General features: G+C 43.8%; 2 protein-coding genes across 52 annotated transcripts in view; one reads left to right on the top strand and one right to left on the bottom strand.

Moving 5' to 3' along the window:
* The window catches only part of Cdk12 (cyclin-dependent kinase 12), a 79587-nt gene extending 72370 nt beyond the window's left edge, over positions 1-7217 (bottom strand). For 39 of the 41 annotated variants that reach the window (XR_015630190.1, XR_015630184.1, XR_015630187.1 and 36 more), the window contains exon 1: positions 5598-7217. Coding sequence is in view for 7 of the 41 variants with exons in the window: in XM_087569668.1 (XP_087425794.1) it covers positions 5598-6640 (1043 nt within the window). In the remaining 34 variants the exon portion in view is untranslated. The remainder of the gene's footprint in view (positions 1-5597) is intronic. The other 2 variants (NM_001033867.2, NM_138916.2) reach the window with 1 other exon arrangement.
* Positions 7218-19185: 11968 nt separating this feature from the next.
* The window catches only part of Med1 (mediator complex subunit 1), a 43800-nt gene continuing 35425 nt past the window's right edge, over positions 19186-27560 (top strand). For 6 of the 11 annotated variants that reach the window (XR_015630930.1, XR_015630929.1, XM_087573740.1 and 3 more), the window contains exons 1-2: positions 19193-19410; positions 23169-23275. Coding sequence is in view for 9 of the 11 variants with exons in the window: in XM_087573740.1 (XP_087429866.1) it covers positions 19386-19410; positions 23169-23275 (132 nt within the window). In the remaining 2 variants the exon portion in view is untranslated. 11 annotated transcript variants of the gene reach the window in all.

The following is a 27560-nucleotide window of genomic DNA, read 5'->3' as shown; positions in this document are numbered from 1 at the left end:
TGTCCAAAAATAAATCTTACATGAATATATATTAGAACCTAGTAAAACTTGACTTGGCTAGGGTTTGGTGGCTCCTGTTTGTAATCCTAGCATTTAGGAAACCAAAGCAAGAGGACAATGTGAGCCACATAGTGAGTGAGTTCCTGTCAACTTGGGGTATGTTCAGACCTTGTTCAAAAACAAAACAAAGAACAATAACGACATAGGAAACTCAGAGGCTGGATAGATGCTTCAGTGGTTGACTGTTCCTAATCTAGCAGAGTACTTACATTGGGCACAGACACCTATAATTCCAGATCTGGGAATCTGGAGCACCTGCCTGTCACAGGCATCTGCATTCATGTACATGAATGTACATGCCTGTCACAGGCATCTGCATTCATGTACATGAATGTACATATACATTTAAAATAATAAATCTTAACGCAAGGCCCTGGGTTCAGTCCCCAGCTCCGAAAAAAAGAAAAAGAAAAAATAAATAAATCTTTAAAAATAAAGAAAAAAAGAAAATGGTAAATTCATGCCTTTAGGACCTCTGTGAATTCTACAGATTTTGCTCTACAAAGGAAGTTCTAAGTCAGCCTAAGTTATATAGTAAGACCTTTGTAAAAGAAAAAAACAAAACAAAACAAAATAACAGCTGGCATGGTAGCAGCATTACTGGTAATCACAGTAGTAAAGAGACAGAGGCAGAAAGAACTGTTGCACTTAAAAAGTAAATAAGTAAAAATAAGATGGGTGATGGTGGTGCACACCTTTAATCCGGGCACTTGGCAGGCCAAACACTAAATTCTACGCCAACCTGGTCTACGGAGAGAGCTCTAGGAATCTAAGGCTACACAAATCCTGTCTTGACAAAAGAAAAAACTAAAAGTAAAAAAACAAAAAAGTACCAAAAATTGCCCACTAATTATTGAGGTTTTGTTTGTTTATTTTGTTTTTGTTTGTTTCTCCAGACAGGATCTCTCTATGTAGTCTTGACTGTCCTGGATCTCTGTAGACCAGGCTAGCCTCTGTAGACCAGGCTAGACTTTTTAACTTAGAGTGCTGGGATCAAAGGTATTTGCTATCATTGACTTATTTAAATAAAGATAGATGGCATATTTCCCCGTATCAGAATGTAGCCATATTCACAATGCTTAATTTGAGAAATTTGTTTTATAAATATTTGACAATATGAACATTATCAGGGGGCTGGAGAGGTGGCTCAGTGGTTAAGAATACTGACTGTTGGGGTTGGGGATTTAGCTCAGTGGTAGAGTGCTTGCCTAGCAAGCGCAAGGCCATGGGTTCGGTCCCCAGCTCCAAAAAAAAAAAAAAGAATATTGACTGTTCTTCTAGAGGTCCTGAGTTCAATTCCCAGCAACCACATGGTGGCTCAAAACCATCTCTAATAGGATCTGATGCCCTCTTCTGGTGTGTCTGAAGCAATAGTGTACTTACATACATAAAATAAATAAATCTTAAAAAAAGGGAAGAAAGAAAAGAAAGTATCAGGAAGTTATATGCCTCAATAACATCTTACATTTTAGTCTTCTAAGATGTATTATTGTATGTTCAAGAGTGCTTTGTGTTCATGTATTTATGGAAGTGCACCATGCCTATGCCCAGTATCCAGAGGTCAGAAAAGGGCATTGGAATCCCTGGGACTAGATTTAGAGATGGTTGTGAGCCACTGTATGGATGCTGGGAAATCTTCCTCTAGAAGAACCACCAGTGCTCCTAACCACTGAGCCCAACTTCTTCCTTTTTAACTGCAGTCCTACCTTACAGCTTCAGCTTATAATAAAGTTGTATCTATAGTAAACAAACGTCCAATATACAGAATTTAGAATTTATAAGCACAGAGAAAATATTTTTTATATTAAAATAAAAGTTTAAAAACCCTTAAGAGTTCTTGGTATCTTTTGTAATTCTGGGTACTGAGGACTTACCCTTCTATTTGCTAAGGGAACAGACTACTACTGATCTATAACACCAGCCCTGACACTTCATAGTTTTACTTTTTAGTGTTCTGAGACAAGATCTTTTTTTTTTTTAAAGATTTATTATGTATACAGCGTTGCACCTGCATGTACACGTGCAGGTCAGAAAAGGGCACCAGATCTCATTATAGATGGTTGTGAGCCATCGTGTGGTTGCTGGGAATTGAACTCGTGACCTCTGGATGAGCAGACAGTGCTCTTAACCTCTGAGCCATCTCTCCAGCGTCCCTGAGACAAGATCTTATTACAAAGACTAAGCTAGCTTAATACTCATGATCTTGTCTTAGTCTACTGAATGCTGATACTAAGGTCTTACTCAGTTCCTTTAACACAAAAATGATTTCCAATCAACACTGCATGTACAAATAAAGGTGTTTGTTTAGTTTTTAAAGTTGGATCTTACTAAGTAACTATGGCTGGCCTGAAGTTTGATATGCAGACGAGGTTGGCCTCAAACTATGCCTACTGACAGTTAATGTTCTTAACTGCTAAGCCATTTTTTTCCCTCTCCTACAAATAAAATGGAAATCTAGACTATCTAGAATAATCTAGATTATTCTAAAGTCTCATTATCTTCTTAACTATAGCCCTGCTTAAACCTCAGTATGAGGAAAACCAACAATCCAAACCACTAAAACTATGTCTAGAACTAGGTTTGATTGTCCATGCTTGTAACTGCAGCACTTGGGAAGAAATAGGCAAATCTTCAATTTGAACCAGCCTGGTCTACATCGTGAATTTCAAGCCAGCCAGGGCTTGACAATGACACCATGTCTCAAAAAAAATAAAATAAAATAAAGTGCTATTGGACCTAGGTGTTGTAGCAAATATCTTTAATTCCACTTCTGGACAGAGGAGGTTAAATCTCTTTGAGTTCAAGGCCAGCCTAGTCTACAGAATGAAGTTCCAGGACAGGATAGCCAAAGTTACACATCTTGGGGGAGAAAAAAGTTCCAAGCTGGCCCCAGCTATTTGGGAGATCTTGCCTCAAAATAAAATTTGTCAGGTGGTGGTGGTGAATGCCTATAATCCAGGCACTAGGGAGGCAGAGGCAGGCACATCTGAGTTTTTGAGGCAAACCTTGTCTAGAGTGAGTTCCAGGACAGCCAGGGATATATGGCAATCCTGTCTAAAAAAAAAAAAAAAAAAACCAAAAAACAAACAAACAAACAAACAGATTAGATAATTTTCTACTATTGTTGTGCGTGTGTGATCTGTAGAGACTAGAGGATAGCTCTGAGAAGTCAAAGTCAGTTCTCCCCTTCCGTCTTACATGAGTTCTGAGGATCACACTCAGGTATTTAACCATCTTTCCAGACCATTGCTTTGGTCTTTTTGGGGGTTTCAAGTAGCTCAGGATGACCTGGAAAATCAAAATCCACTTGCCACAGCTTTTCTTACACCAGGCTTATGCTCAGGTTCTACACTTTCAAGTCTTTACTACTTACTATTGAGAATTCCAATAAATAAAAAATATGCAATATATGCATACAAACAAGTAATGCTCTCTACAAGCTAAAAAATATGTATCCAGCAGTATCTTTATATTTGAATCCCCACTACCATATTGTCTCCATTTCTTCCTAGGCTTCTATCTGCCATTACCACATTAATTTCAATTAAGGAACACAACTTTCTCAACTCACTTAAGAGAAGCTAATATCTGCTATTTTCTCTAAAAATCTAAAAGGAATCTTTTTTTTTTTTTTGAGCTGGGGACCGAACCCAGGGCCTTGTGCTTGCTAGGCAAGTGCTCTACCACTGAGCTAAATCCCCAACCCCAAAAGGAATCTTTCAAAATAAAGGGTCTCACTTAAAATCCTGTTTTAGCCTTTTATATTTCTATACTCAACAGTAACGTTTTTTCAAATAGCCTTACTGTTGATACTCTTAAGAAAACAAATATTCTGCCTTATTTGATAGCTAGCTCATGTCTATAATCCCAACAGTTAAGAGGGGCAGGATTTACTAGACATTTCAGGCCAGTTTGAGGACAGGATAGGCTACATGGTAAATTTTAGGTTATCCTAGGTTACAGTGTGAAACCCTATTTTAAAAACACAAAATCCGGGGTTGGGGATTTAGCTCAGCGGTAGAGCGCTTGCCTAGCGAGCGCAAGGCCCTGAGTTTGGTCCCCAGCTCCGAAAAACAGAAAAAATTAAAAAAAAAAAACCCACAAAATTCTGAGAATATTTTTTAGATTCCCTTTAAAACTATACAACATTATAAATGACACATTTATGACTTATGCATTCCGCTATGCATAAATCTTACCTCTCCAAAAATACTGAATTCTAAGAAATGCTATACATGCTAAACGTTTACAAAAGTATATTGATTAGTACAACTTTGAGAAGAATCTAAACAAAAGATGGACTAATGGAGTAAAATGTCACAAGTATTAATTACAGAATTTAGGTGTTAGATACATGCATGTTTATATAATTCAACCCATTAATGAGAAAACACTAAGAAAACTTAAGAACTGTAGTTAGGTAAATCTACTTTAGTTGTAAGTTTAAGCCAGTCAAATATACACTGACTTAATTTCTCTGCCAGTGGTATCCACTTATAAACTGTACTGAGCCATACTATGTACAAAGCACAGTAATGTTTCATTATTTATTAATCTTCACAACAGCCTTCAAGTAGGTAGTTTTTATTCCTATTTTCCACATGAAGAAACTCTGGTATGGATAAATTAAATAATTTGCCAAAGGTCACAAAGAAATATTAAGATTCCACTCAGATGGGGTTGGGGATTTGGCTCAGTGGCAGAGCGCTTGCCTAGGAAGCGCAAGGCCCTGGGTTCGGTCCCCAGCTCCAAAAAGAACCAAAAAAAAAAAAAAAAAAAAAAAAAGATTCCACTCAGATAATATACAGCTCCAATTTGTGGAGAGAGATGGGTCCACAAATGTGGCAAGAACACAATTTTTTCATTGATAATTTTGAATTAACACATCTTTCTTACAAAAATATCAAGTTGAAGGCATTACTAGCACATATTTCAAAGAGAAATTTGAAAACTACTAGTGTTTCAACACTAAGTAAGTGGACAACAGTGGTGCTGTAAACAAAAACTCAACCACTTTCTGCTAGACTCTATCAAAAAGAAAGTACTCTCATTAGCTCAATTTTCACTAAACAGTTACAAGACAGAACTTTTCAGAAGTTAAAACAGTGATAACTACAGACTTGGGAACATGGCAGACAAAATTGGTTAGGATAACTTATGCTTACAGTAAAAATTAAAATTTGTAATTGAATTCTTTTGTGAGTTTCAGTAAAGTTTAAGTAATGGTTCCAATATAACTTACAATTTTTTAAGACAAAACAACAAATAGCTAAACGAGTTCTGGAGACTATGAACTCTCTAGGCAGGAGCAAGTTCTCACAACTGAAAGTTCTCCATTATTGAAAAGTACCTACCTACCTTGCTTGAGTAGCTGGGAGGCACTTGGAATGTTTACTTCTCAACTGGGTGAGGGAAAAGCCAGACTTACCTAAATGACTAGTCAAAGATGAACACTGCAAGCTTTAACAAAATGTTAAAGACTAATTGTCAATTCCTCCCAACCCACCCTACCTTAGGAAGAACAGACAACAGCTCACCTGGAGATTGGACTCCGACTCAGAGACCTCTTGCTCAAGAAAGGGCTGCTAGATCGCCTTCGGCCATAGGGGCTGGGTGATCTCCCGCTGTAAGAACCGCTCCTTTCATAGCTGGATGACCGTCTCCGGCTATAGGGGCTCACTGACCTCTGTCGTCGGCTGTAGGGACTGGGTGACCGAGTGCTGGACTGGTAAGCAGAAGGCTCTTTATAAGGTGGGCTGATTGACTGCCTTCTTGAGGTACTTCCCGGACTCTTCTTGTAGGAGTCATAATTGCTAGAAGTATGAGACCTTGGGGGGCTAAGATCGTAATCTTGGCCATAAGAAGCTCCAGAAGGGCTGTCATCTTGCTTGGAACTGTCAGACCATTTCCTATGGGGACTCCTAGATCTCCGTTTGGGGCTATCCACCGTTTTGTAACTTTTGGGTGTTTCCCTTTTCCGATGACTTTTACTACGGTCCTTGTGTCCAGACTTTAACTCTCGTTCTTTCCGGGTCTTCTCTTTGTGCATTTTGGACGACCTGGATTCCTTGCTGCTGCTTTTGGATAATTGTGCCTTCCCATAATCATCGTTCCCCTCCACTGAACGTTTCGAACTACCTGATAACCGGTCCTTCATCGATCCAGATTTGGAGACTTCCTGGTTTTTTTCCTTTTCGGTCTGTTTAGTTTTTAACAAGTCTCGGGACCGCCGGTGCTGGTGGTGACGATGTCTGTGCAGGCGGTCACTCCGATCCGTTCCACGACGTTCATCGTTCTCCCTCCTGTCTGATTTGAAGGCCATGTCATCTGAGAAGGTGTCTGAATCAGAGCTGATGTCATCATACTCCACCAATGGTTTGATTATTGTACCCAAAGATGCCGCTTCGGGGGTTACCAACCCCATGTCTTTGGAGTGCTTGGACTTATGCCGCTTGTGCTTCGACACCAAGCGGTGACGCTCCCTGCTGTTGGAGCTGCCGCCTCCCGATGACGGCTGCGAAGTTCCAGAAGCTCCTCCACTCCCGTCCTTCTTGCCCCCATGTCTCTCTGAATTGGGCATTCCCTTTCCCCGGTCCTGAAGAAGGGGAAAAAGTTCCCCAGCACTCCAAAAAGCCCCACCCTCCCCCCAGCCCCAACTCCACGCCCACCGAAGAGCCCCTAAAAGGGGGTGGGGAGGGAAGGGACCGTAGGCCAGGCTCCTCCTCCCTCTCGCCTCCTCAGCACCCTCCTACATGAGGTGGGGGGTGAAGGAGAGAGGGAAGAAATGAAGAGTTCCTCAGCACTGGAGAAGCGAAACACCGGGAGCTGCTCGAGTCTGCCCCTCACGGCCGCCCACCCTCGCCGAGCCAATCTTCAGGCCCGCGAGCCCGGGCGGTCAAGGAAGTAGGAAGCCGACCGCCCGAGCCTGTGGGGCCGACTCCAGCTCTGGAGCCCGGGGAGGACTGCGCGGGCCCTTCCCCTACCCGGTAGCCCGGCTCGGGGCGGCTTCCTGTCGGCGAGCCTCCGCGGCCCAGGTTGCTTCACCTCCCCCCTTTGTCCCTCGTGCCTGAGGGAACCCCTTTTCTAGCCTCCGCCTCACCCCAATACCTCACATACACATTTCGCTCCCTCACACAGACTCAGTCACACACTAGATTAAACCGAAACGGCACTTGGGGGAGGGGGAGGGGCGAGCTTCCAAAAGTATCGCGAGACTCCACCAGACTCCCGCGATACTTCGCGCTTCCTTTTCACCTCTACCCATTACTTCACCAGAAAACGCGAGAACGGCACCCAAGCCGCAAACGCATCCCGTTAGACTCTCGCGATACGTTTCCAACCTCCCCCCCTCCCTTTTTTTGAGAGCTTTGTAGAAGCGGAAGTTGCGGAGGTTACCTTTAAAATTTAAACCTAACTGATAATTCTTTAGGTAAATATCCCCAGGTTCCCGTGGAGACGGGTCCTAACACAACTTGTAAGAAGTCTTTTGATTAAAAGAATTGTTCTAAAAAGGGACAAGTGAACATTGGGGACATTACAGCGCAAGTCTGAATATTGGGGTTTTTGGTTGGTTGGTTGGTTGGTTTTGGGTTTCTGGGACAGGGTTTCTCCGTGTAGCCCTGACTGACCTGGAAGTGTAGACCAGGCTGGCCTCGAACTTAGAAATCCTCCTGCCTCTGCCTCCGGAATGCATGCACTAAGGACGTGCACTCCACCACCGCCCTGCCTCAAATCTGAATGTTTAAACAAAGCTTGCTACTATGGAATTTACAAAGTCTTGTTCATGAATTTGCATTAATTTTCTCAGCCCTTACACCCACGGGACGCTGTCCTCATTGCGATTTTACAGGCAAAGAATCCCAGATTCAGAGAAGTTAGAAGTAGAATCGTTAGCATAGACTGCCAAATTGGCAGGGGGGAGGGGGCGGGGGGGGCTGCTTTGCAACAGGTTCTCTGTAAGCCAGGCCTCCCAACTGCGGCGATTCGGTCTCAGCCTTTTCTCTATTGCTGGGATTAAAAGGATGTAATCCAGTTTTTTTCCTGACTCTATGAAGTCACATCTGTATCATATATTACTTTTTAAATCCTACATTTTTTTTTGTTTGTTTCTGAGATGGGTCTCCCTATGTGGTCCTGACTAGCCTGGAACTCACAAAGATCTGAATGCCTCTGCCTGAGCCTTAGTGCGGGCCATTAAAGGTCTGCGCCACCGTGCCTTACTTCCACAGTCAATGTCAGTTGAACAAATCAGTGAGCTAGACTGAAAGGATTTATGCAAATAATAATGGTTGGAAATGAGACTCAATCATTTTGGATTGAGATTCTGGATGCAGGCTCTGAAGACTTTTTGAAAAAGACATTAAAAATTAGCTTGAAGATGGGCATGGTGGCATACACTTTTACTCCCAGCACTCTGGAACCAGAGGCACATTGCTGTTGAGTGCCAGGCCAGCCAGAGTTACATATCGAGACCCTGTCTTTGAGAAGAATGTTTATAAGTTTTACAAGTTTTATACAAGGATAGACCCTTTATCCTGAAAGGTCGAAGGGTAACTCGATGACATAAATGGATGTTTTTTTGTGACAAACGTCCAGTTTCTACAAAAGGAGAGAACAGTGAGACTCAGAACGAACGGGTCTGAGCATGGTGTACACTTCTTCAGGAAGTGCTAGGTGTAATGCTCTTGGAAGTGTGTCTACTACACTACACTTTTTGGGTGGATAAAATTCTACCCTAGGACATCTTCTGTCCAGAATTTCGTTTTCTTTTCTTCTCCTTCTCTTTCCTCACCTCGTGCCTACTCTCATCAAAAAGCTCTCCAGCCAGCCTGGAGCTCACCCTCACCTGCCTGAGCATTGAAAACACTGGAGTTAACAGGCCCCGTGATGCCATGTGGGACTGTCAGAAATCGGAAGACAAATTTTGTAAACTCTCTGAATCTTCACAATAATCCGTGAGAAGAGTGTTCGTGGAAATAAAAATTGCTCTCGAAAATAAAATGAAAAAAAAAATACTGATTACTTTACATTGCAAAAAAGTTTTGAACTCAGTGATTCCGGGCGTGTTTCCTTCAATTGCTTGGTCTGTGGGACCTCCACGGTAGGCTGTCAGAGCTGTGTGACAAGTCCCTTGCCCACAAATCCCCCTGAGCAGGTCAGAAAGTTGCTATTTAGATTATACAGATAGGAACTTAACGGGGCTGGGGAGATGGACCTTGCAGAGCCAGGGAGATAGCTCAGTGGTTAAGAGCACTGGTTGCTCTTCCAGAGGACCTGGGTTCAATTCCCCACACCCACAGGACAGCTCACAACTGTCTGTAACTCCAGCTCCAGGTATCCAACACCATTCCATACAGGTAATGCATCTAGGCAAAAAACACCCATACACATACAACAAAAATAAGCCATAAAAAATTAAGAGAATAAAAATTAAAAGAGGAAGCTTAGTTAAGGTGACAATAACTACCTCCACACACAGATGAAATTAATAATTTAGGTGGTTGGTCGTAGGTGCCATTTTTGAGTCAGCATCTCTGTAACTCAGACCACCTTGAAGCTGGCCACCGTGGCCACCCACTAATACTCTCCTAAAGTAACTGGGATTACAGGTGTGAGTCAGCATGACTAGGTTATTAATTTAGGTTTAAAAAGTTCCTTAGAGATCCACTTGCCTCTGCCTCCCCAGTATTAAAGACCTCTTGCTTTATTTTGATTTTGAGACAGTGTCTCAGGAGGCCCGGAGCCCAATAGGTAGCAGGCTCTGGCCTTGAGGCTGCTAAGTCTTGCTTCCATCCCCCTCGCACTAAAATAATAGGTACTCACCGCCAGGCCACAGACTCTGTGTATACCTTGAGTAGTTTTCTATTCCAGTGACATTAAATATGTATCTTTCCTCCTAGTAGTCCTTGTCAATGTTTCTGTTTTTGAGAACTGGTCTTACTCTGTGACCTTGGCTAGCCTGGAATTCAATATATAGATCAGGTTGGCCTTGGCCTAGGATTTACAGAGACGTACCTGCTTCTGCCTCCCAAGGGCTGGTATTAGTTTGTGCCACCATAACCAGCTAACTTCTTTTTTTTTTGGTTCTTTTTTTCGGAGCTGGGGACCGAACCCAGGGCCTTGCGCTTCCTAGGTAAGCGCTCTACCACTGAGCTAAATCCCCAGCCCCACCAGCTAACTTCTTAATTTTAGACTAAGTCCCATATTACTCAAGCTGGCCTCAAACTTACAAGCTTTGTACATTTTTCTGGCTACACTTAGCATACATGTTCCTGTTTAGTTGTGTAGAAAGTTCCCATGAGAAAGTGTTACCTCTCAAACCCCAGGACAAATGGCTCACTCAGGTTCCTATTTAACAGGTGAAAGGGACTCCCTCAATCCCTACTGATGTCAGTGACAGGGCTCCTCAGGACTTTGCATCCTGTCCCCTCCCCTCAACCTCTCCAACCTCAGAACCTCACTGTCTTTCAGCTGTTCTTCCCTAAATAACCCTGCCATTTTGGCAACACAGTACTTTTTTTTTAAAGATTTATTCATTTATTATATATAAGTACACTGTAGCTGTCTTCAGATACTCCAGAAGTGGGCATCGGATCTCTTTACAGATGGTTGTGAACCACCATGTGGTTGCTGGGAATTGAACTCATGACCTCTGGAAGAGCAGTCCGGTGCTCTTAAGCGCTGAGCCATCTCTCCAGCCCAACACAGTACTTTTTATCTCTTCATCTCTTGGCTGCCCACTCTTGGTTCCCATTCTCCTGGCCTCGTGGCTTACTCCTCTCCCCTGCCCTTCTCCTCACTGTTCAATCCACCAGTCATGTTCTCTAATGGCATGGACTCTGATAGCGTGGGGTTTTTACTTTAGACAAAAGGGGGAGAGCACAGGCAGAGGTAGAGACATCTGGAGGAGTCCAGAGTGAGCCTGGCCATGAGAGGAGGGGAGGGAAATGAGAAAGAAAGAGAGAAGAACCAAGGGCCACAAGACCAGGAGCAAGCCAGGAAACCAGGAGACCAAAAGACTGGGGGAGCTCTGTTGAACAAGCTGGCCTCGAACTCGAAGAGATCCACCTGCCTCTGCCTCCCAAACGCTGAGATTATAGCATGAGCTGCCAAGTCCAGCTTAGATTGGTATATTATTTCTGTTATGAAATATCTAGGATGTACTATTATGCTCAAAATATTCAAGCTGGATGTGGTTCATATTCCTGTTTCCCAGCGTGTAGGAGATGAAGGCAGATTCAGAGTGCAGGGCTAGCATTGGCTACAGGAGACCCCCAGCACATAGGAGATGAAGGCAGATCCAGAGTGCAGGGCTAAATTCTATCTACCAACTCTGATAACTTATCCCTGGGTACCTGATAGGCTAGTGTAACAGAGCCTTAGCACAACTCACATGTTGGAAATGCCATTCAAGCTATAAAACCCAGCAAGCAGACAGCATCACCTGACAAAAATGAAGACAAAGACCTGATTCGCCAAATCTACAGTTTGGGGACAGTCTCTAAATGTACTAACCTTGCTTTTTAGCTTCTGTAGTTCTGCTTCTGGCTAAGTGTTCTTGTTAACTGAGGTATGCCAACCCAGAACACAGTTTTTGTGCTTAAAAGCTCTCCCTGAGAAGGGCTCAGAGCTCCACTTCCTATTGGTTTGAACCCATGTTTGAGCAGCCTTCTCTGGCAAGTCCTGGGGCCATCAGAGTCTCAGGCACCAGAGCCCAAGACACAGGGAGTTGAGAGACCAAATATTTTGGGTTTAGACTCCATCTTTGAGAACCTAACTTAAGGTTGAACTCAAGTTAACTAACAAGCCAGTACCTAGCACCAGTCTCCAGGTTACCCCACCCCCACCCCCACCAAAACCTGCATCTAGGACCAGTTTGCAGGTTACTCCCCAAGGAATCTGTACCTCCAGGTTACAAGCCAGCCCTTGACACTTCACTTCCTAACAACTACCAATCAGGAGGAAAGCAGAAGTTAAGTTTATGGTTTGGCTCCCAGCACCAGCCAATTATGTTAAAGACCATAATGGACTTCCAATCAGATGTGTACCAGACTAGATCTCCCCCTACCACCACCTCCTTGTCTCTATAAATGCTTGCCTGAAACTAGGCTCAGGGCTCCACCTTCCTGCTATGTCAGGGTTAGCAAGGAATCCAAGCTGGAGCCCAAATTGAGAGACCCTAATGCAACTGCCTCGGATTTGGCTCCTTGGAAGTCTTTTGGGGTTCAGGAGTCTTTCATGGCACAGCAGAGTCTTACAGCCCTGTGGAATAAGGGTGACTGTGGTGGTCAGAGAACTCCTAAGGGGTGTCCGACCCGACCTGGGATCTTCCAGGTTCCCAGGCTTCACTTTGGTAAAGGGATGCCTAACACTTCAGAGGGGTCTGATACCTCCACCCCAAAAAGAAGCAAATTAGAAAGTCTCCTCGTCTGTCACCTCCAAGGTGACAAGTCTGGTTAAGATGCCTTCTGTTTGATGCATAGGAGAGATTGAATGGGGCTGCTGATCCAGTGTCTGGGGTCCGGGTGACATCAATGAATCCCTCTGTCTGTTCAGGTGTGGGAGTGTATGGTGGCCACCCCTGATTTGTTTCATTATTGTTTGTTTAGGTCCTTCTGTCTCGGTCTTTGTCATTGTGAGGTGAGATCCAGAATGTTAAACTATGAGCAACTCTGTTTTTAAACACTTCGGGGGGGGGGGGTGTGGGGATTTGGCTCAGTGGTAGAGCGCTTGCCTAGCAAGCGAAAGGCCCTGGGTTCAGTCCCCAGCTCCGAAAAAAAAGAATAGAAAAAAAAAAAAAACACTTCGCTCCTTGCTTTAGTATTTTCAGGTGCATAAAAGCAGGGGTGGGGGGTGGGAAGGGTTGGGGGGTGGGATAGCTCTCCCAGGCGAGCACTCCCTCAGCTCTGTGCTTACTCTAAGCAGCCCTGGGGAGGGGTAAAGTTCCCCTGATCTGAGCCTGAAGGAGAAGAGAAAGTTCTGCTCCTCTTTCATGATTCATGTTTCTTTATTAACTAATGATATAGATAAATGGAAAACTCAAAACCCACCATTCTTTGAAAAAAAAAAAAAGGAAAAAACCTGCCCCTGGGCTGGGCAGGGGCATCAGCAAATAACACAGCCTGGGCAGGATGCTGTCCTGAGGGAATTTCCTTAAACATGAAGGTACACAACTCAATCACTTCAGGACGTCCCTGAAACTGGCCAGATTCTCTAGGCTCCTTCTTCCCAAGAGTAAACAAGCCAAGCTGCTGACAGTCACTCTCAGACAAACCAAGCTGCAAAGAAGATTCCAAAGAGCAGTGAGCTTCGAAGACTCTGAGCTGGAAGCAGCAGAGACCAGCTCAGGTGCCTGGACTAGGTTTAAACCAACGGAGGCTCCCACAAAGGACACTCTCTAATGTGTTGGGATGCCTACAGGCTGTCCAGTGCGTTTCCGGTTTCCAGTATGTGAGCTGTTACCCATGCCAGGATGGACGTTGTTAATGCAGCTGTCTTCCTTGAATCATTTCTGTTCCTGTGAGTAGCCCTAATAAAAGGGGGGTGAGAATGTGTGTGTGTTGCATTTCCCCAGGAAACTGTGGTCACACGGTAGCGTCCCTATACACATCACAAATACACAAGCACACTAAGGTTTCCAGATATTTACAAAGATCTCTTATTAAATGTGTCCTGCCTTTGTGAACCACGCTGTCTGTTAGGCTGGCTTTGGAGAATGTTTGAATAGCATTTGGTTGGTTGGTTGGTTGGTTGGAGACAAGGTCTCACTATGTAAGCACTGGCTGTCCTAGAACTCACTTGACCAGGCTTGAATCTCCCTGCCACTGCCTTGGGAGTGCTGGGATTAAAAGCCAGAGCCATGTCTCCATCCTGAATAGCATTTTAAAAACAAAACAAAAACAACAACAAAAAAATTTATTTTGAGGACTCCAGAGATAGATGGCTCAGTGGTTAAGAACACTGGGCGCTCTTCCAGAGGTCTTGAGTTCAGTTAGCAACCTCATGATGGCTCACAACCATCTGTAATGAGATCTCATGCCCTCTTCTGGCCTGCAGGTGTACATGCAGATAGAGCACTCCTATACATTAAAAAAAATTTTTTTTGAGACTACTTGAATCTGTCTGGTATGTAGACATGCTGGTCTCCATCTCACACATCTGCCTGCCCCTGTCTTCAGAGCAGGCTGGGATTAAAAGTTTGCAGGAGGGTCTCTTAGTTCAAGGCCAGCCTGGTCTACAGAGCAAGCTCCTAGACAGCCAGGGGTGCCAGCCAGAGAGCCAGAGATACACAGAAAAAAACGTGTCTCCAAAAAAAAAAAAAAAAAAGAGGGCTGGAGAGATGGCTCAGCGGTTAAGAGCACCCGATTACTCTTCCAGAGGTCCTGAGTTCAATTCCCGGCAACCACATGGTGGCTCACAACCATCTGTAAAGAGATCTGATGCCCTCTTCTGGTATCTGAAGACAGCTACAGTGTGTACTTATATATAATAAATGAATAAATCTTAAAAAAAAAAAAAAGAACGATCTTTCACTTACTGATTTCATCATTGCAGTTTATCCTGGTTGTTTCCAGAGGCCATGGATGTCTCTCAGAATTACAGACATTCTGTTTGTGAAAGATTTATGAGGACACTGACTGAAGACATTTTTATGATTCATATTGTAGAGAACAAGTTAAGCTGTGTGTTTCCGCTGGCATGATAAAATGAATGATAGTACACAGTTGAGGGGCTGGAAAGCCAGCTTGGTTTAGTGGTTAAGAGCACTGACTACTCTTCCAGAGGTCCTGAGTTCAATTCCCAGCAACCACATGGTGGCTCACAACCATCTGTAATGGGATCTGATGCCCTCTTCTGGTGTGTCTGAAGACAGCAACAGTGTAATCACATACATAAAATGAATAAATCTTTTAAAAAAATACACAGTAGAATCAGATGTGTTGAGTGGAATAAATAAGTTTTGTCTAATCTAAAATCATATGTGTGTGTGTATAAAATTTATAAAAATTGAATTAAATGTGTTAGATTGGCTTCTAAGGTATGTACAAAACACCAGTATTGGATGTCAGCACTGTGGTACTAACCTCATGTAGGATGAGGAAACAGGTTAAATTTTTTTTTTTTTGGTTCTTTTTTTCGGAGCTGGGGACCGAACCCAGGGCCTTGCGCTTCCTAGGCAAGCGCTCTACCACTGAGCTAAATCCCCAACCCCCAGGTTAAATTTTTAAAAAGATTTATTTATTCTATATATGTGGGTACACTGTCTTCAGACATACCAGAAGAGGGCATCAGATCCCATGACAGATGGTTGAGAGCCACCATGTGGTTGCTGGGAATTGAACTCAGGACCTCTGGAAGAACACTCAGTGCTCTCAAACACTGAGCCATCTCTCCGGCTATTAAACAGGTTGACCTTTGTGAATTCAAGGCCAGTCTGATCCATGCATCCAGTCCCAGAGCAGTCAGAGCTATCTGAGCCTTGTCCTAAAAACAAGAAAACAGGGCTAGAGAGGTGGCTCAGCGGTTAAGAGCACTGACTACTCTTCCAGAGGTCCTGAGTTCAATTCCCAGCAACCATATGGTGGCTCACAACCTCTGTAAAGAGATCCAATGCCCTCTTCCGGTGTATCTGAGGATAGCTACAGTGTACTTATATATAATAAATGAATAAATCTTAAAAAAAAACAAGAAAACAAACAACAACAAAAACCTTAAAATACTGGTATCCTCTTTTTAAGGATTTTAAATAGTACTATAATAGTTTCTGTGCTTGATATAGGTTAAGTCGTTACTTATTTAACCATAATTGTGCCTGATCTCTGTACAAATGGGAAAAAATTAAGCTTAACTTAGATCAACATGACTGTTAATTTCTGTACAAAGCCAAGCTCAACATGGTAAACTAGGATACTGTTTTCCAAAATCATCTTTTTGCGTGTGTGAAATCATTCTTTTTTTTTTTTTTTTTCTTTTTTTTCGGAGCTGGGGACCGAACCCAGGGCCTTGCACTTGCTAGGCAAGTGCTCTACCACTGAGCTAAATCCCCAACCCCTGTGTGAAATCATTCTTAAAGCACCTGATACAGAGTTGCATAAGATACAGTGCTAGCCTTAAGGATTCAGTTTAGAAGGGGAGTCATTGGGGTTGGGGATTTAGCTCAGCAGTAGAGCGCTTGCCTAGCGAGCGCAAGGCCCTGGGATCCGTCCCCAGCTCCAAAAAAAAAAAAAAAAAAAAAAAAAAAAAAGAAGGGGAGTCATTAATATTCAGTCTAGAAGGGTAAACAGTAGAACCATGTACACACACACACACACACACACACACACACACACACACCATTCCCCCAAAATAAAAAAAAATTTAAAAAATGTGATAGAACACTATTATCCTTTTCTTCTATCTTTAAAGAATTTTTAAAATGTATTTGAAATGTATGAGCATTTTGCCTGCCTTTATGCTTGTGGACCCAGGCTATGCCTATGGAGGTCAGAAGAGGGTGTTGGATTCCCTAGACCTGGAGTTATGGGTGGCTGTAAGCTGCCTTGTGGGTGCTGGAAATTGAAACCCCAGGTCCTCTTCAAGAACAAGGGCTTGTAATCAACAGTGAGCTATCTCTCCAGCAACCTGGCACCCCCCCTTTTTTTCTCTTTTCTTTCTTTCTTTTTCCTTTCTTTTCTTTTCTTTTCTTTTCTTCTTCTTCTTTTTTTTTTTTGAGGTAGGGTCTCACATATTCCATTGCTGGCCTTGAAATTTCTATGTAGCCAAAGACTGCTTATTTTAAAATTCTGTCTTATTTTGAGTTTCTGTGCTATGGCACAAGCATGGCTGTCAGAGGAAAACTTTCGGAAACAAGTTCTTACCTCTCACCAAGTATGTACCAGGGATGGAATTCAGGTCACTTGGCAACAGGTGCCTTCACTCACTGAACTATCTCCAGGAAACCCTCTTATACCTCAGGCAGGTTTTGAATTGTTATGAATCTTTGGCAACTTTGAATTTCTGATCTTCCTAACTTCTCTAAGGTAGAATTATTGCTGTGAAGAGACACCATGACCAAGGTAACTCTTTTTTTTAAATTAATTTATTTATTTCATGTATATGAGTACACTGTACTCAGACACACCAGAAGAGGACTTCAGATCCCATTACAGATGGTTGTGAGCCACCATGTGGTTGCTGGGAACTAAACTCAGGACCCCTGGAAGAGCAGTCAGTGCTCTTAACTGCCGAGCCATCTCTCCAGCCAGACCCAGGCAACTCTTATGTGACTACATTGTCACTCTCTTCAGACACACCAGAAGAAGGTATGGGATCCTATTACAGATGGTTGTAAGCCACCATGTGGTTCTGGGAATTGAACTCAGGACCTCTGGAAGAGCGGTCAGTCCTCTTTTTTTTTTTTTCTTTTCTTTTCTTTTTTTTTTTTTTTCAGAGCTGGGGACCGAACCCAGGGCCTTGTGCTTGCTAGGCAAGTGCTCTACCACTGAGCTAAAACCCCAACCCCTGCGGTCAGTCCTCTTAACCACTAAGCCATCTCTCCAGCCCACCAAGGCAACTCTTATAAGGACAACAGTTAACTGGGGCTGGCTTACAGGTTCAGAGGTTCATTATTATCCAAGTGTGAGCATGGCAGCATCCAGGCAGACAGAGCTGAGAGGTCTATATCTCCATCTGAAGGCTGCTATCAGAATACTCTCTTCCATAGGGCTAGGTTGAGGGTATTTAAGTCCATCTCCACACCTACTCCACTCCAACAAGGCCATGCCACCCCCCTACCCCCCCCCCCAGCTAAATCCCCAACCCCTAAGGCCATACTTCTTTTTTTTTTTTTTTCTTTCTTTTTTTCGGAGCTGGGGACCGAACCCAGGGCCTTGCGCTTGCTAGGCAAGCGCTCTACCACTGAGCTAAATCCCCCTGAACGCGCCCGATCTCGTCTGATCTCGGAAGCTAAGCAGGGTCGGGCCTGGTTAGTACTTGGATGGAAGGCCATACTTCTTAATGCCACTCCCTGGGCTGAGCAAACATCACACTGGGATAAGCCCACCAAGCTTGGTTTATGTTGTGCTGGGAATCAACACCAGAGTTTCTGCATGCAAAGCAAGCAGCCATAGGAATTACCCCAGTCCCTTCCTTCTTCCGTCCCTTCTTCCCTCCCTCCCTTTTCTTTCTTTCTCTTAAACAACATAACTGCTGCTTGTTCTTCAGGAAATTTCACCTTCCCACTTTCTCTAGGAATTAAACCCAGGACTTCAGGCACATGAAGCATGTGTGCTACTAGTGAGTTGCACGTCTTGTCATATCACAAATCTTACTTTTAGCCCCGAGGCAGGGTTTCTCTGTGCAGTCCTGGCTGTCCAAAAACTCTGTAGACCAGGTTGGCCTCATACTCACAGACAGCCACCTGCCTCTGCCTTCGGAGCGCTGGGAATAAAGGCACGCACCACAGCCAGGCAAACCTGACTGCCTTTGGCATTACGGATACTAAAATTCATTGGAAATCTTTCAGTAGAGAGATTATTTCGTAACGACTGGTTTTCACTATGGAGCTTGAAGTGGCTATGAATTTGCGATCCTCCTTCCTTTTTGGGATTATAGGAATGTGCTACTTCTCCAGGCGTTCAAAGAGCTAACTTTTTCTGTTGTACTTTGTGTTTTGTTTGTTTGTTGGTTTTTTTTTAAATTTTTTTTCTTTTTTTTTTCCGGAGCTGGGGACCGAACCCAGGGCCTTGCGCTTGCTAGGCAAGTGCTCTACCACTGAGCTAAATTCCCAACCCCTGTTTGTTTTTGATACAGAGTTTCTCTTTGTAGCAGTGGCTGTCCTGGAGCTCACTCTGTAGATCAGGCTGGCCTCGAACTCAGAGATCCACTGCCTACTGAGATAAAAGGCTTGCGCCACCAACGCTGCGCCAAAGAGCTAACGCTTCTAATTTACAAACGTGTATCTGACAAGATGCAAAGTTTCTAAGAGATGTCAACTCTTTCCACGGAAAGGTGTGAAGACTGAGCCAATCGGAGACAGTCCTGTTGGAAATCCCGCGGGAAGGGCGAATCAGCCAATTTCCGCGAGATTTTGGTGCTGTTCCTTCTTCCTCTGCCTGCATGAACACGATTAATCTCGCGATCTTTGGGAAGTTCCGTTGGGGAAGATGGCGGCGGCCGCGAGCACCCTTCTCTTCTTGCCGCCGGGGACTTCAGACTGAACCTTCCCCGGAAGAGTGGGGGCCGCTGGTGCGCTGCTTCCCCGGAGTCCAGGCTAACTTGGTTCCCCTCTTAGTGGTGGGGAAAGGCTCCCTGGCTTGTGGCGGACCCAAGACCTCACCGCTGTCAGGATGAAGGCTCAGGGGGAAACCGAGGGTGAGTGACTAGGGGGTGGGGGGGAAGAAGGGGCGGGACACAACTGTGGGGAGCCAATCTGTGAGCGGAGGTGGGGACCCACGCCCCCCCGCCCCCCCAGGGCCACTGTGCACGGAACTGGATCCAGGTGGATCCTGACCGAGCTTTACGGATGTTGGAGCTCCTACACTGAGGCTCCGCTCCGCCTCGCCTCCCCTTGTGAAAGATTTTCTGCAAGACTAGGGACAAGTAGTTGAGCTTCAGGTTACTTTCAGCTTAGCCTGGTGGGTCACCAGGAGAGTGAAACTGAAACTTGATGCTTTGTTCCAGGAGAGATCGCTGAAGATGACACTAGAACAATGTGTCAAAGTGATGGAGGATGTTTTGGTGTGAGTGACATGGTGCGGTCTTTATTATAATAAAAGCTAGTAGTTTCTTGGAATGTCATAGTGTTCAAATACTGTGCTGTGTTTTTAAAAACTACTCTTTCAATTGTTCCTGAATAATGGCTTTAAAGCTCGGGGGAAATGTATTCAGAACTATGAACTAGCAGGAACAAAACCCAAACCACTTTCCCAGTTGAAGGAAGAAAAGGGAAGGGATTGAGTCTTTTTTGTTTTCTTTCAAGACAAGGTCTTCCTGCATCAGCCTCCCAAGTGCCAGCTTAACATACCATCATAGCCAGCTAAGAGTTTAAATCTTGGTTTAACTATCCCCCTCCTAACCTTAACTCAGATAGACTGGCTTATCCAAAATGAAGTCTCGACATTTTTAGGAAAGTGGACGATACTCAAAATAAGCTGTATTTAGCTAATACCACATTTTCTCTTATGCGGAATCTCAATTTAAGTATGTGTTGGCGTGGTGTACTGGTTGTCAAAATATGGGACCATGTGAGAAAGAAGGAGATCTTCAGGATAGAAAGGTAAATGGAGTTTGAACTAAAGTGGAAGCCTTGACTGTTTTGAGGTTGGGGCAGGGGTGGCTGTCAGAGGAAGAAGACTCAGACCCAGTGTAACATCTTACATCTATAAGAATGCCAAAATGATACCCATTGCTTTGTTTGTTAATTTAAAAATAATTTAGAGGCTGCAGATATTAGAGCAAGGTCGTTTGCCCACAGGTTCAATCCCCAGCACCAAAAGAAAAGGAAAAAAGGAGAAAGCAACAAAAATGAATGATGTCATTGTTTTCATACTAAAAACTAATTATAGAAATGCCTAGCTCAAATTGTGCTCAAAATATATCCTTCAAGGTATTGCATCCCTATGTATGCAATTACAAGTTTTTTGTTTGCTTCAGTGGATAGTTTGAACAGAAGCTGGGCATTGCATACCTGTAGTCTCACCACTGAGAAGGTAGAGGCAGGAGGGGCAGGACTTCCGGACTGCCCTTTCCTTCTCAGCAAGTTCAGGCTCATTTAGGCTAAGTAAGACCTTGTCCAAAAAAAAAAAAAAAAAAAAAAAAAAGGCTGCCAGTCAGTTGGTAAAATGCTTCCTGTGCATACATGAAAACAGGCCTGAATTTGGTCCCCAAGTGGTGATGATTCATGCCTTTAATCCTAGTACTTAGTAGGCAGAGGCAGGGGGATCCCTCAGTTTGAAGCCAGGCAGGTCTACAAAGAGACAGGACAGTCAGAGAAGCTCTGTCTTAACCCCAACCCCCCAAAATAAATAAAAAAGAAGGCGTCTGGGGGCTGGAGAGATGGCTCAGTGGTTAAGAACACTGTCTGTTCTTCCAGAGGTCCTGAGTTCAATTCCCAGCAACCACATGGTGGCTCACAACCATTTATAATGATATCTAGTGCCCTCTTCTGGCCTGCAGGCATACATGTAGGTAGAATGCTGTATACATAATAAAAAGTCTTAAAAAAAAAAAAGGCGTCTGTTTATAGTGGCATACAGCCATAGGAGGCTAAAGAAAAGGAGACAAGAGATGACTGAGGAGAGTCTGGGCTGTAATGCAAGCCCGGGTAGAGGGACAAGCATGTGGAGGCCACCCCTTATATTTCTGTATTTGGAGGTGGTCTACTGTAGCTACTGTGGGCTCTGGGGCGTGAACCCAGGCTCTCATGTTTGGCATGGGATGCCTCTACTCAGGGAGCCACCTTGTCAGCCTCCAAGGTCATGCTCAGCTAGATGGACTTGGGGGTCAGCGGGGTGGCGAGAGAATGTCTGAAATGAAGGAAAAGCAGGGAGGGGCTGGAGACAGAGCTGGGGAGTAAAGAGTGCTATGCTTTTGGCATGGGTTTAGATTTGGCTCCCAGGAAGCACATGCCCACAGGGCAGCTCACAACCATTTGTAGCTTTAGTTTCAGGAGTCTTGGTGCCTTCTAGCCTCCCTGCACAGACGTGTTATACATGCATGAGTCAAAAAACAAACAAAAAACCAAACACACACAACATAAATCTTTTTTTCTTTAAAGAATATGGGTTTCATGTGTGTAGTGGTTTTGTCTTCCTGTATTTCTGTGTACCAAGTATATACCTGGTGCCCTCAGAGTCCAGAAGAGGACAGCAGATTCCCTGGGACTGGATTTACATGTGGCCGTGAGCTGCCATGTGGGTGATGGGACTTGAACCCAGATCCTCTGAAAGAGTAGCTAGTGCTCTTAAAGGATGCGTTAGGCATTGTCAAACAGTACTTTGATGCCATACTTAAGAGGCAGAGGCAGGTGGATCTATTTGTTCAAAGCCACCCTTTTTAGACCCCGTCTAACACCAAACAAAACAACAAAATGCATCTAGGCCTGGAAGGTTCCACGTACTCATAGGGAAAGGTGAGAACAGGCTGCAGTAAACCTTCTGACCTCCACAGGTGCTATGGCCAGTTCACACCCGTGCTTACACATACGCAGATAACAAACACAGTCTGGTGTGGTTTCTAGTAGCATTTTAAATATTTGTTTTACATATGTGGGTGGTTTGCTAGCATGTATATATATATGTACCACATGTGTGCCTGGTGCCTGTGGAAACCAGAAGAGGGCATCACATCCCCTGGAACTGGAGTTAGATATGTTTGTGAACTTCTGTATGGACGCTGAGAATCTAACTTGAGTCCTCTGGGAAAGGAGCAAGTACTCTTTTTTTTTTTTTTTGGGGGATCTTTTTTTCGGAGCTGGGGACCGAACCCAGGGCCTTGCGCTTCCTAGGTAAGCTCTCTACCACTGAGCTAAATCCCCAGCCCCGAGCAAGTACTCTTAAGCACTGAGCTATTTCACCCTGGGTTTTTATTGTTGCTGTTTGTTTTAAGACAGGCTCTTCTTATGCAGGCCAGGCTGGTCTTGACATCACAAAGGTCTGACTACTTCTGACTCCTCCGAGTGTTGGATTAAAAGGAGCATGTCACCATGCCTGGCATAAAAATAAAATTTAAAGCTATTTTCTAAGTTGGACACAGTGTGTACGTGTAGTGACAGTGACTTTGGAGTCTAGGGCGGGGGATTGTTGGGTCCGAAGACTCCAAGGCCAACATAATGGACAGCTTAGTAAGATTCTGTCTCAGGAAATCTCTGTGTTGTATACACATTTGAGACAGTATTCCTCTGTAGCTCAGGCTAGCCTTGAATTTACAAACCACCTGCCTTAGTATCTCCAGTACAGGGATAAAAAGTATGGGTGGTCATCTTACTAGGCAGCTTTCTGTATGTTTTGGAGTAAATTATATAAAAAATACTTGGACAGTTGTAAGTGAAATACAGGGTTTCTTTTGCAGGAGAAATGGTGGAAGGTCTTGGTATCAGAGTGGCTGCTGATGTTTTCTGCTTTACGTTGTAGAGTCAGAGAAGCTGAGTAAGATGAGTTCTCTCTTGGACCGGCTCCATGCAAAATTTAACCAAAGTAGACCTTGGAGTGAGACCATTAAGCTTGTGCGTCAAGTCATGGTGAGTATTGTGGCTCAGTGGGTAAGGTACTAAGAACTACCTAAGGAACTGGCCTCTCCCCCGTAAGGGTTGCTAGTTCCAATGTTGTGTCCTTGCTTTTGCTCACCACGACAACATGGTGGTGCTGATTTCAGAGGCCAGCTTAGGAAGGAAGTGCCTTAGGAAGGAGGTAGCTTAAATTCCCATATCCTCAGAGGTTTCATTCTAGGACTTCTCCCAGATCAGAGGCAAGCAGGTGTCTGAGTTGAAGGCTAGCCTTGTTTACAGAGTGAGTTCCACGAAAGCGTGGGCTACACAGAGAAACTCTACCTCAAAACAAACCAACAAAAAGGTACTGTCTTTGCACACTATTTATAAACATTCTCCTGTATACTTTAAGCTGATATCTACATTACTTAAAATGCTTAGCAATACAAATAGCTTGTGAGTATTTGTTATGCTATGGTGTTCACTGTCAGTACAGAACAGTATTTTTCTTTTTTTTTCTTTTTTCTTTTTTTTTTTTTTTTTAAGATTTATTTATTCATTTATTATATATAAGTACACTGTAGCTGTCTTCAGACACACCAGAAGAGGGCATCAGATCTCCTTACAGATGGTTGTGAGCCACCATGTGGTTGCTGGGAATTGAACTCAGGACCTCTGGAAGAGCAGTCGGGTGCTCTTAACCGCTGAGCCATCTCTCCAGCCCAAGAACAGTATTTTTCTATTAGAGAAGCGGTCTTTGGTATCCTTCTCTGGCCTTCAACTTGATTTGGTGAAGCAGTTGGGCACGCTGGCATTGAATTTGTTCTGTCGTTCAGGTAGGCTTTGCGCACCATTCTTCTGCTGCAGCCTCCCAGGTGACCTATATCATATGGTCCTTTTCAGTCAGGGACTTCTGTGTAGCGTAGGTTGGCCTTGAATTTGCTGTAGATCTGAGGCAGTCTTCCTGCTGTAGTTTCCCAGGTGCCGAGATGACAGCTGTGTACCCTGCTCTCTTCAGGTTCTCTTTGGTCTGTTTGAAATAGGGTCACATTGTGTCTTTTGGGGTTGCTGTTTTGTGTTTGCTTTTCTTACCTCTTGTTTGGTACCCATCCACTGCTGGTGTCTTTCTCTGTGGTACTTCTTCCCTGAGTGGGCCCCAGTGCAGTGTTACTTGAACGACTTAAGCAGAGGTGGAGCACTGGGGAAGCATGCTGGCTGTATGCTAAGTATTCATTCCCACCACTCAGCCACAGTCAAAGGACAGGGATTCACTTGTGTTTTAGCTTTCCTATGTATAAATTACACTTTAATGAGAATATTTCATCCTCCCTATAGTTTACTTTAATTCCAGGGTAAGTCTACTTCAACATCTTTATTACCCTTTATCTGGCCAATCATCAGAATATTGGTAGTGTAAGAATAAATTTGTTAATAAGGTCTGAGCCAAGGGGTGTAATTAATTCAGTGGGAAAGCGTTTGCTTAGCATGTATAAGACGCAGTCATTCTCTAGCAACAGAGGAAAAATAAAACAAAAACAAAAACCCTGTACTTTAGACTCCTTGGCAGTGCTGCTGTGTGACTTTGAACAACTTATGTAATTGTAATCTCTGAATTTGTTTCCTCATGGGAGCAGATGATGCTAGTTTGCTTATCTAAGACGTTTGTTTTTGTTTTGATTATGTGTGTGGGTGTTTTTCTGCATGCATGCCTTTGTACCCTGTGTGTTCCTGGTGTCCATTCAGTCATCAGATCCTTGGAACTTGAGTTACACCTGGTTGTGAGCCACTTTGTGAGTGCTGAGAATCGGTTCTGAGTCCTCTGTGAGACCAACCAGTTCTCTACTGCCGAGCATCTCTCCAGCTCCTTTTCCAAATGGTTTTGGTAAATAATGGAGATAAACAATGGAGGGTGACCTTGAAATGACCTTTATTGCCGTATCCCCCCCCACCTCGGAGTGCTGAGGGTTCAGGTCAAGGCTGCTGACTGATCACTGTCTTGCTGGAGATTGAAGTCAGGCCTTTATGCATGCTGGGCCATTGTCCTGCATTCTGAAACTCTGGATTCTAGCCATAAATGCATGTGCATCATCTTTTAGATTTCAGACAAAAAAAGTGTTTTTAGTTTTTTCTTTTTGTTGTTCCATAGTTTGCTGTTTTGAGGCAAGGTCTCATATATCCCAGACTGTTTCCAACTGTATAATTCTCCTGCCCTGGTCTCCTGAGTGCTGGCATTTGAAGCTTGTGTCACTTTTTCTTCCATTACATTTTTTTTTTCTTTTTTTCGGAGCTGGGGACCGAACCCAGGGCCTTGCGCTTGCTAGGCAAGTGCTCTACCGCTGAGCTAAATCCCCAACCCCCCCATTACATTTTTTAAAGTACATTTACTTTTTTTTTTTTTGGGTTCTTTTTTTCGGAGCTGGGGACAGAACCCAGGGCCTTGCGCTTCCTAGGCAAGCGCTCTACCACTGAGCTAAATCCCTAACCCAGTACTTTTACTTTAAAAGGTAAAAGTATTTACCTTGAAGACAGAGGCTTACTGTGTAGCCTGAGTGGGTGCAGGAAACTAGACTGAGGTCTTCTAGAACAGCAGCAAGCACTGGTGGTCCATCTCTCTAGCCCACCCCTCCTTTTGTAAAGATAGCTTTTTAAATAATTATTTTATATATGTATGTCTATTAACTAGTTTTTAGAGACCGTTTCTTTGTGGAGCCTTGGCTGTCCTGTCTCACTGTGTAGACCAGGCTGACCTGGAACTTAGAGCGATCCTCCTACCTCAGCCTGCTGAGAGCTGAGATTAAAGAAATGTGCCACCACAACTTTAGTTTTCCAGCTTTACTTATTTTACTTTATGTGTATGGCTGTTTTGTCTTTGTATGTCTGTGCACATGTTTGTACCTTGAGGCCCCAGAGGTCAGAAGAGGGCATCTGTTGAATCCCATGGAACTGAGGTTACAGGTGGTTGTGAGCAGCTTTGGGGGTGCTGGGAATCAAACTTATGTCCTCTGCAAGAGGCCTTTATACATGCTGGGCCATTGCCCTCCATTCTGAAACTGTGGATTCTTTCTTATTTTCTGAATGGCTGTGCAATACCTCCAGTCCTTTTCTTTCTTTCTTGTTTTTTTTTTTTTTTTTTTTTTTTTTTGGTAAGAAAGTCTCATGTTGCTCTTGCTGGCCTGGAACTTCCTGTGTGTAGACCAGACTGGCCTTGGCACTCACTATGATTTACCTGGCTCTGCCTTCAAAACACTGGGGTTAAAAGTTTGTGCCACCATTCCTTGTACATTAATTTATTTTTATTTCTGTTTCTGAGTGTTTGCCTGCATGTTGGAAATCCTGATACCAAGTTACAGGTTTTGAACTAGATGTGGATGGTAGGAACTAAACCCTGGTCCTTTGCAGTTACAGCTAGCGTTTTTAACCACCGAACCCTCTCTAGCATCCCAAAAAAACATCTTTTAAAAGTGATTTAAACCAGGCAGTGGTGGCACACACATTTAATCCTATCACTTGGGAGAGAAAGGCAGGTAGATCTGAGTTTGAGGCCAACTTTATCTACAGAGGCTATCCAGGATAGGCAGGACTACACAAAGAAATGCTGAAAAAAGCAAAAGAAAGCAAACGTGTATCTACATCTCTGTCTCTTGTGATTTGGAAACTCATTGCCCTCTTCTGGCCTTCATGGGCATTTACACATGTGCTACACATTCCTAAAGGGACACATGAGCTTGGCAATGATAATAATTTAGAAAATGTTAAGTGAATGTGGCAGTACTTTCAGTTCAAAGCTTGTCGTTTAATACTCTAAGGAAACCATATCTAATTTGAAAAGTGATCATTTTACTTGTTTGGGGGTTTTTGAAGATAGTTTCTCTTGTAACAGTCCTGGCTGTCTCAGAACTCTCTTTGTAAACCAGGCTGGCTTCAGAGTCACAGAGATGGTCCTGCTGCTGTCTCCCAAGCACTGGATTGAAGGCATGTACACTCCTGGTGAAAACTGTTCTATATATGGTATTGTCAAGCTAGGAATATAGCTCAGAGAGAGAGAGAGAGCTAGCTAGCGTAGTGCGCATGGAGTCCTGTGTCATTTTCCAACACTAAAAATAAAGATACTGTTATTAGGGACACGATGTAATATGGAAATGTGTTATTTAATTCCTATTTTTCTTGGGATAAGAATTTTGAAGTTTGGTCATCATTGCTTCCTGTGTGTACTTACCAGATATCTAAATTTGGGCCTGTATCTATGGTTCATCAGTAATTGCTGGGCATGATGGCTCATACCTGCAAGCCCAGTGTTATTGAGAGAGACTGGAGGATT

The sequence above is a fragment of the Rattus norvegicus genome, chromosome 10, assembly GCF_021556685.1.
Source record: "Rattus norvegicus strain SHRSP/BbbUtx chromosome 10, alternate assembly SHRSP_T2T, whole genome shotgun sequence".
NCBI classification, from domain to species: Eukaryota; Metazoa; Chordata; class Mammalia; order Rodentia; family Muridae; genus Rattus; species Rattus norvegicus.
Note: the sequence above shows the minus strand (reverse complement) of the source record. Positions and strands in the feature narration are given on the sequence as shown.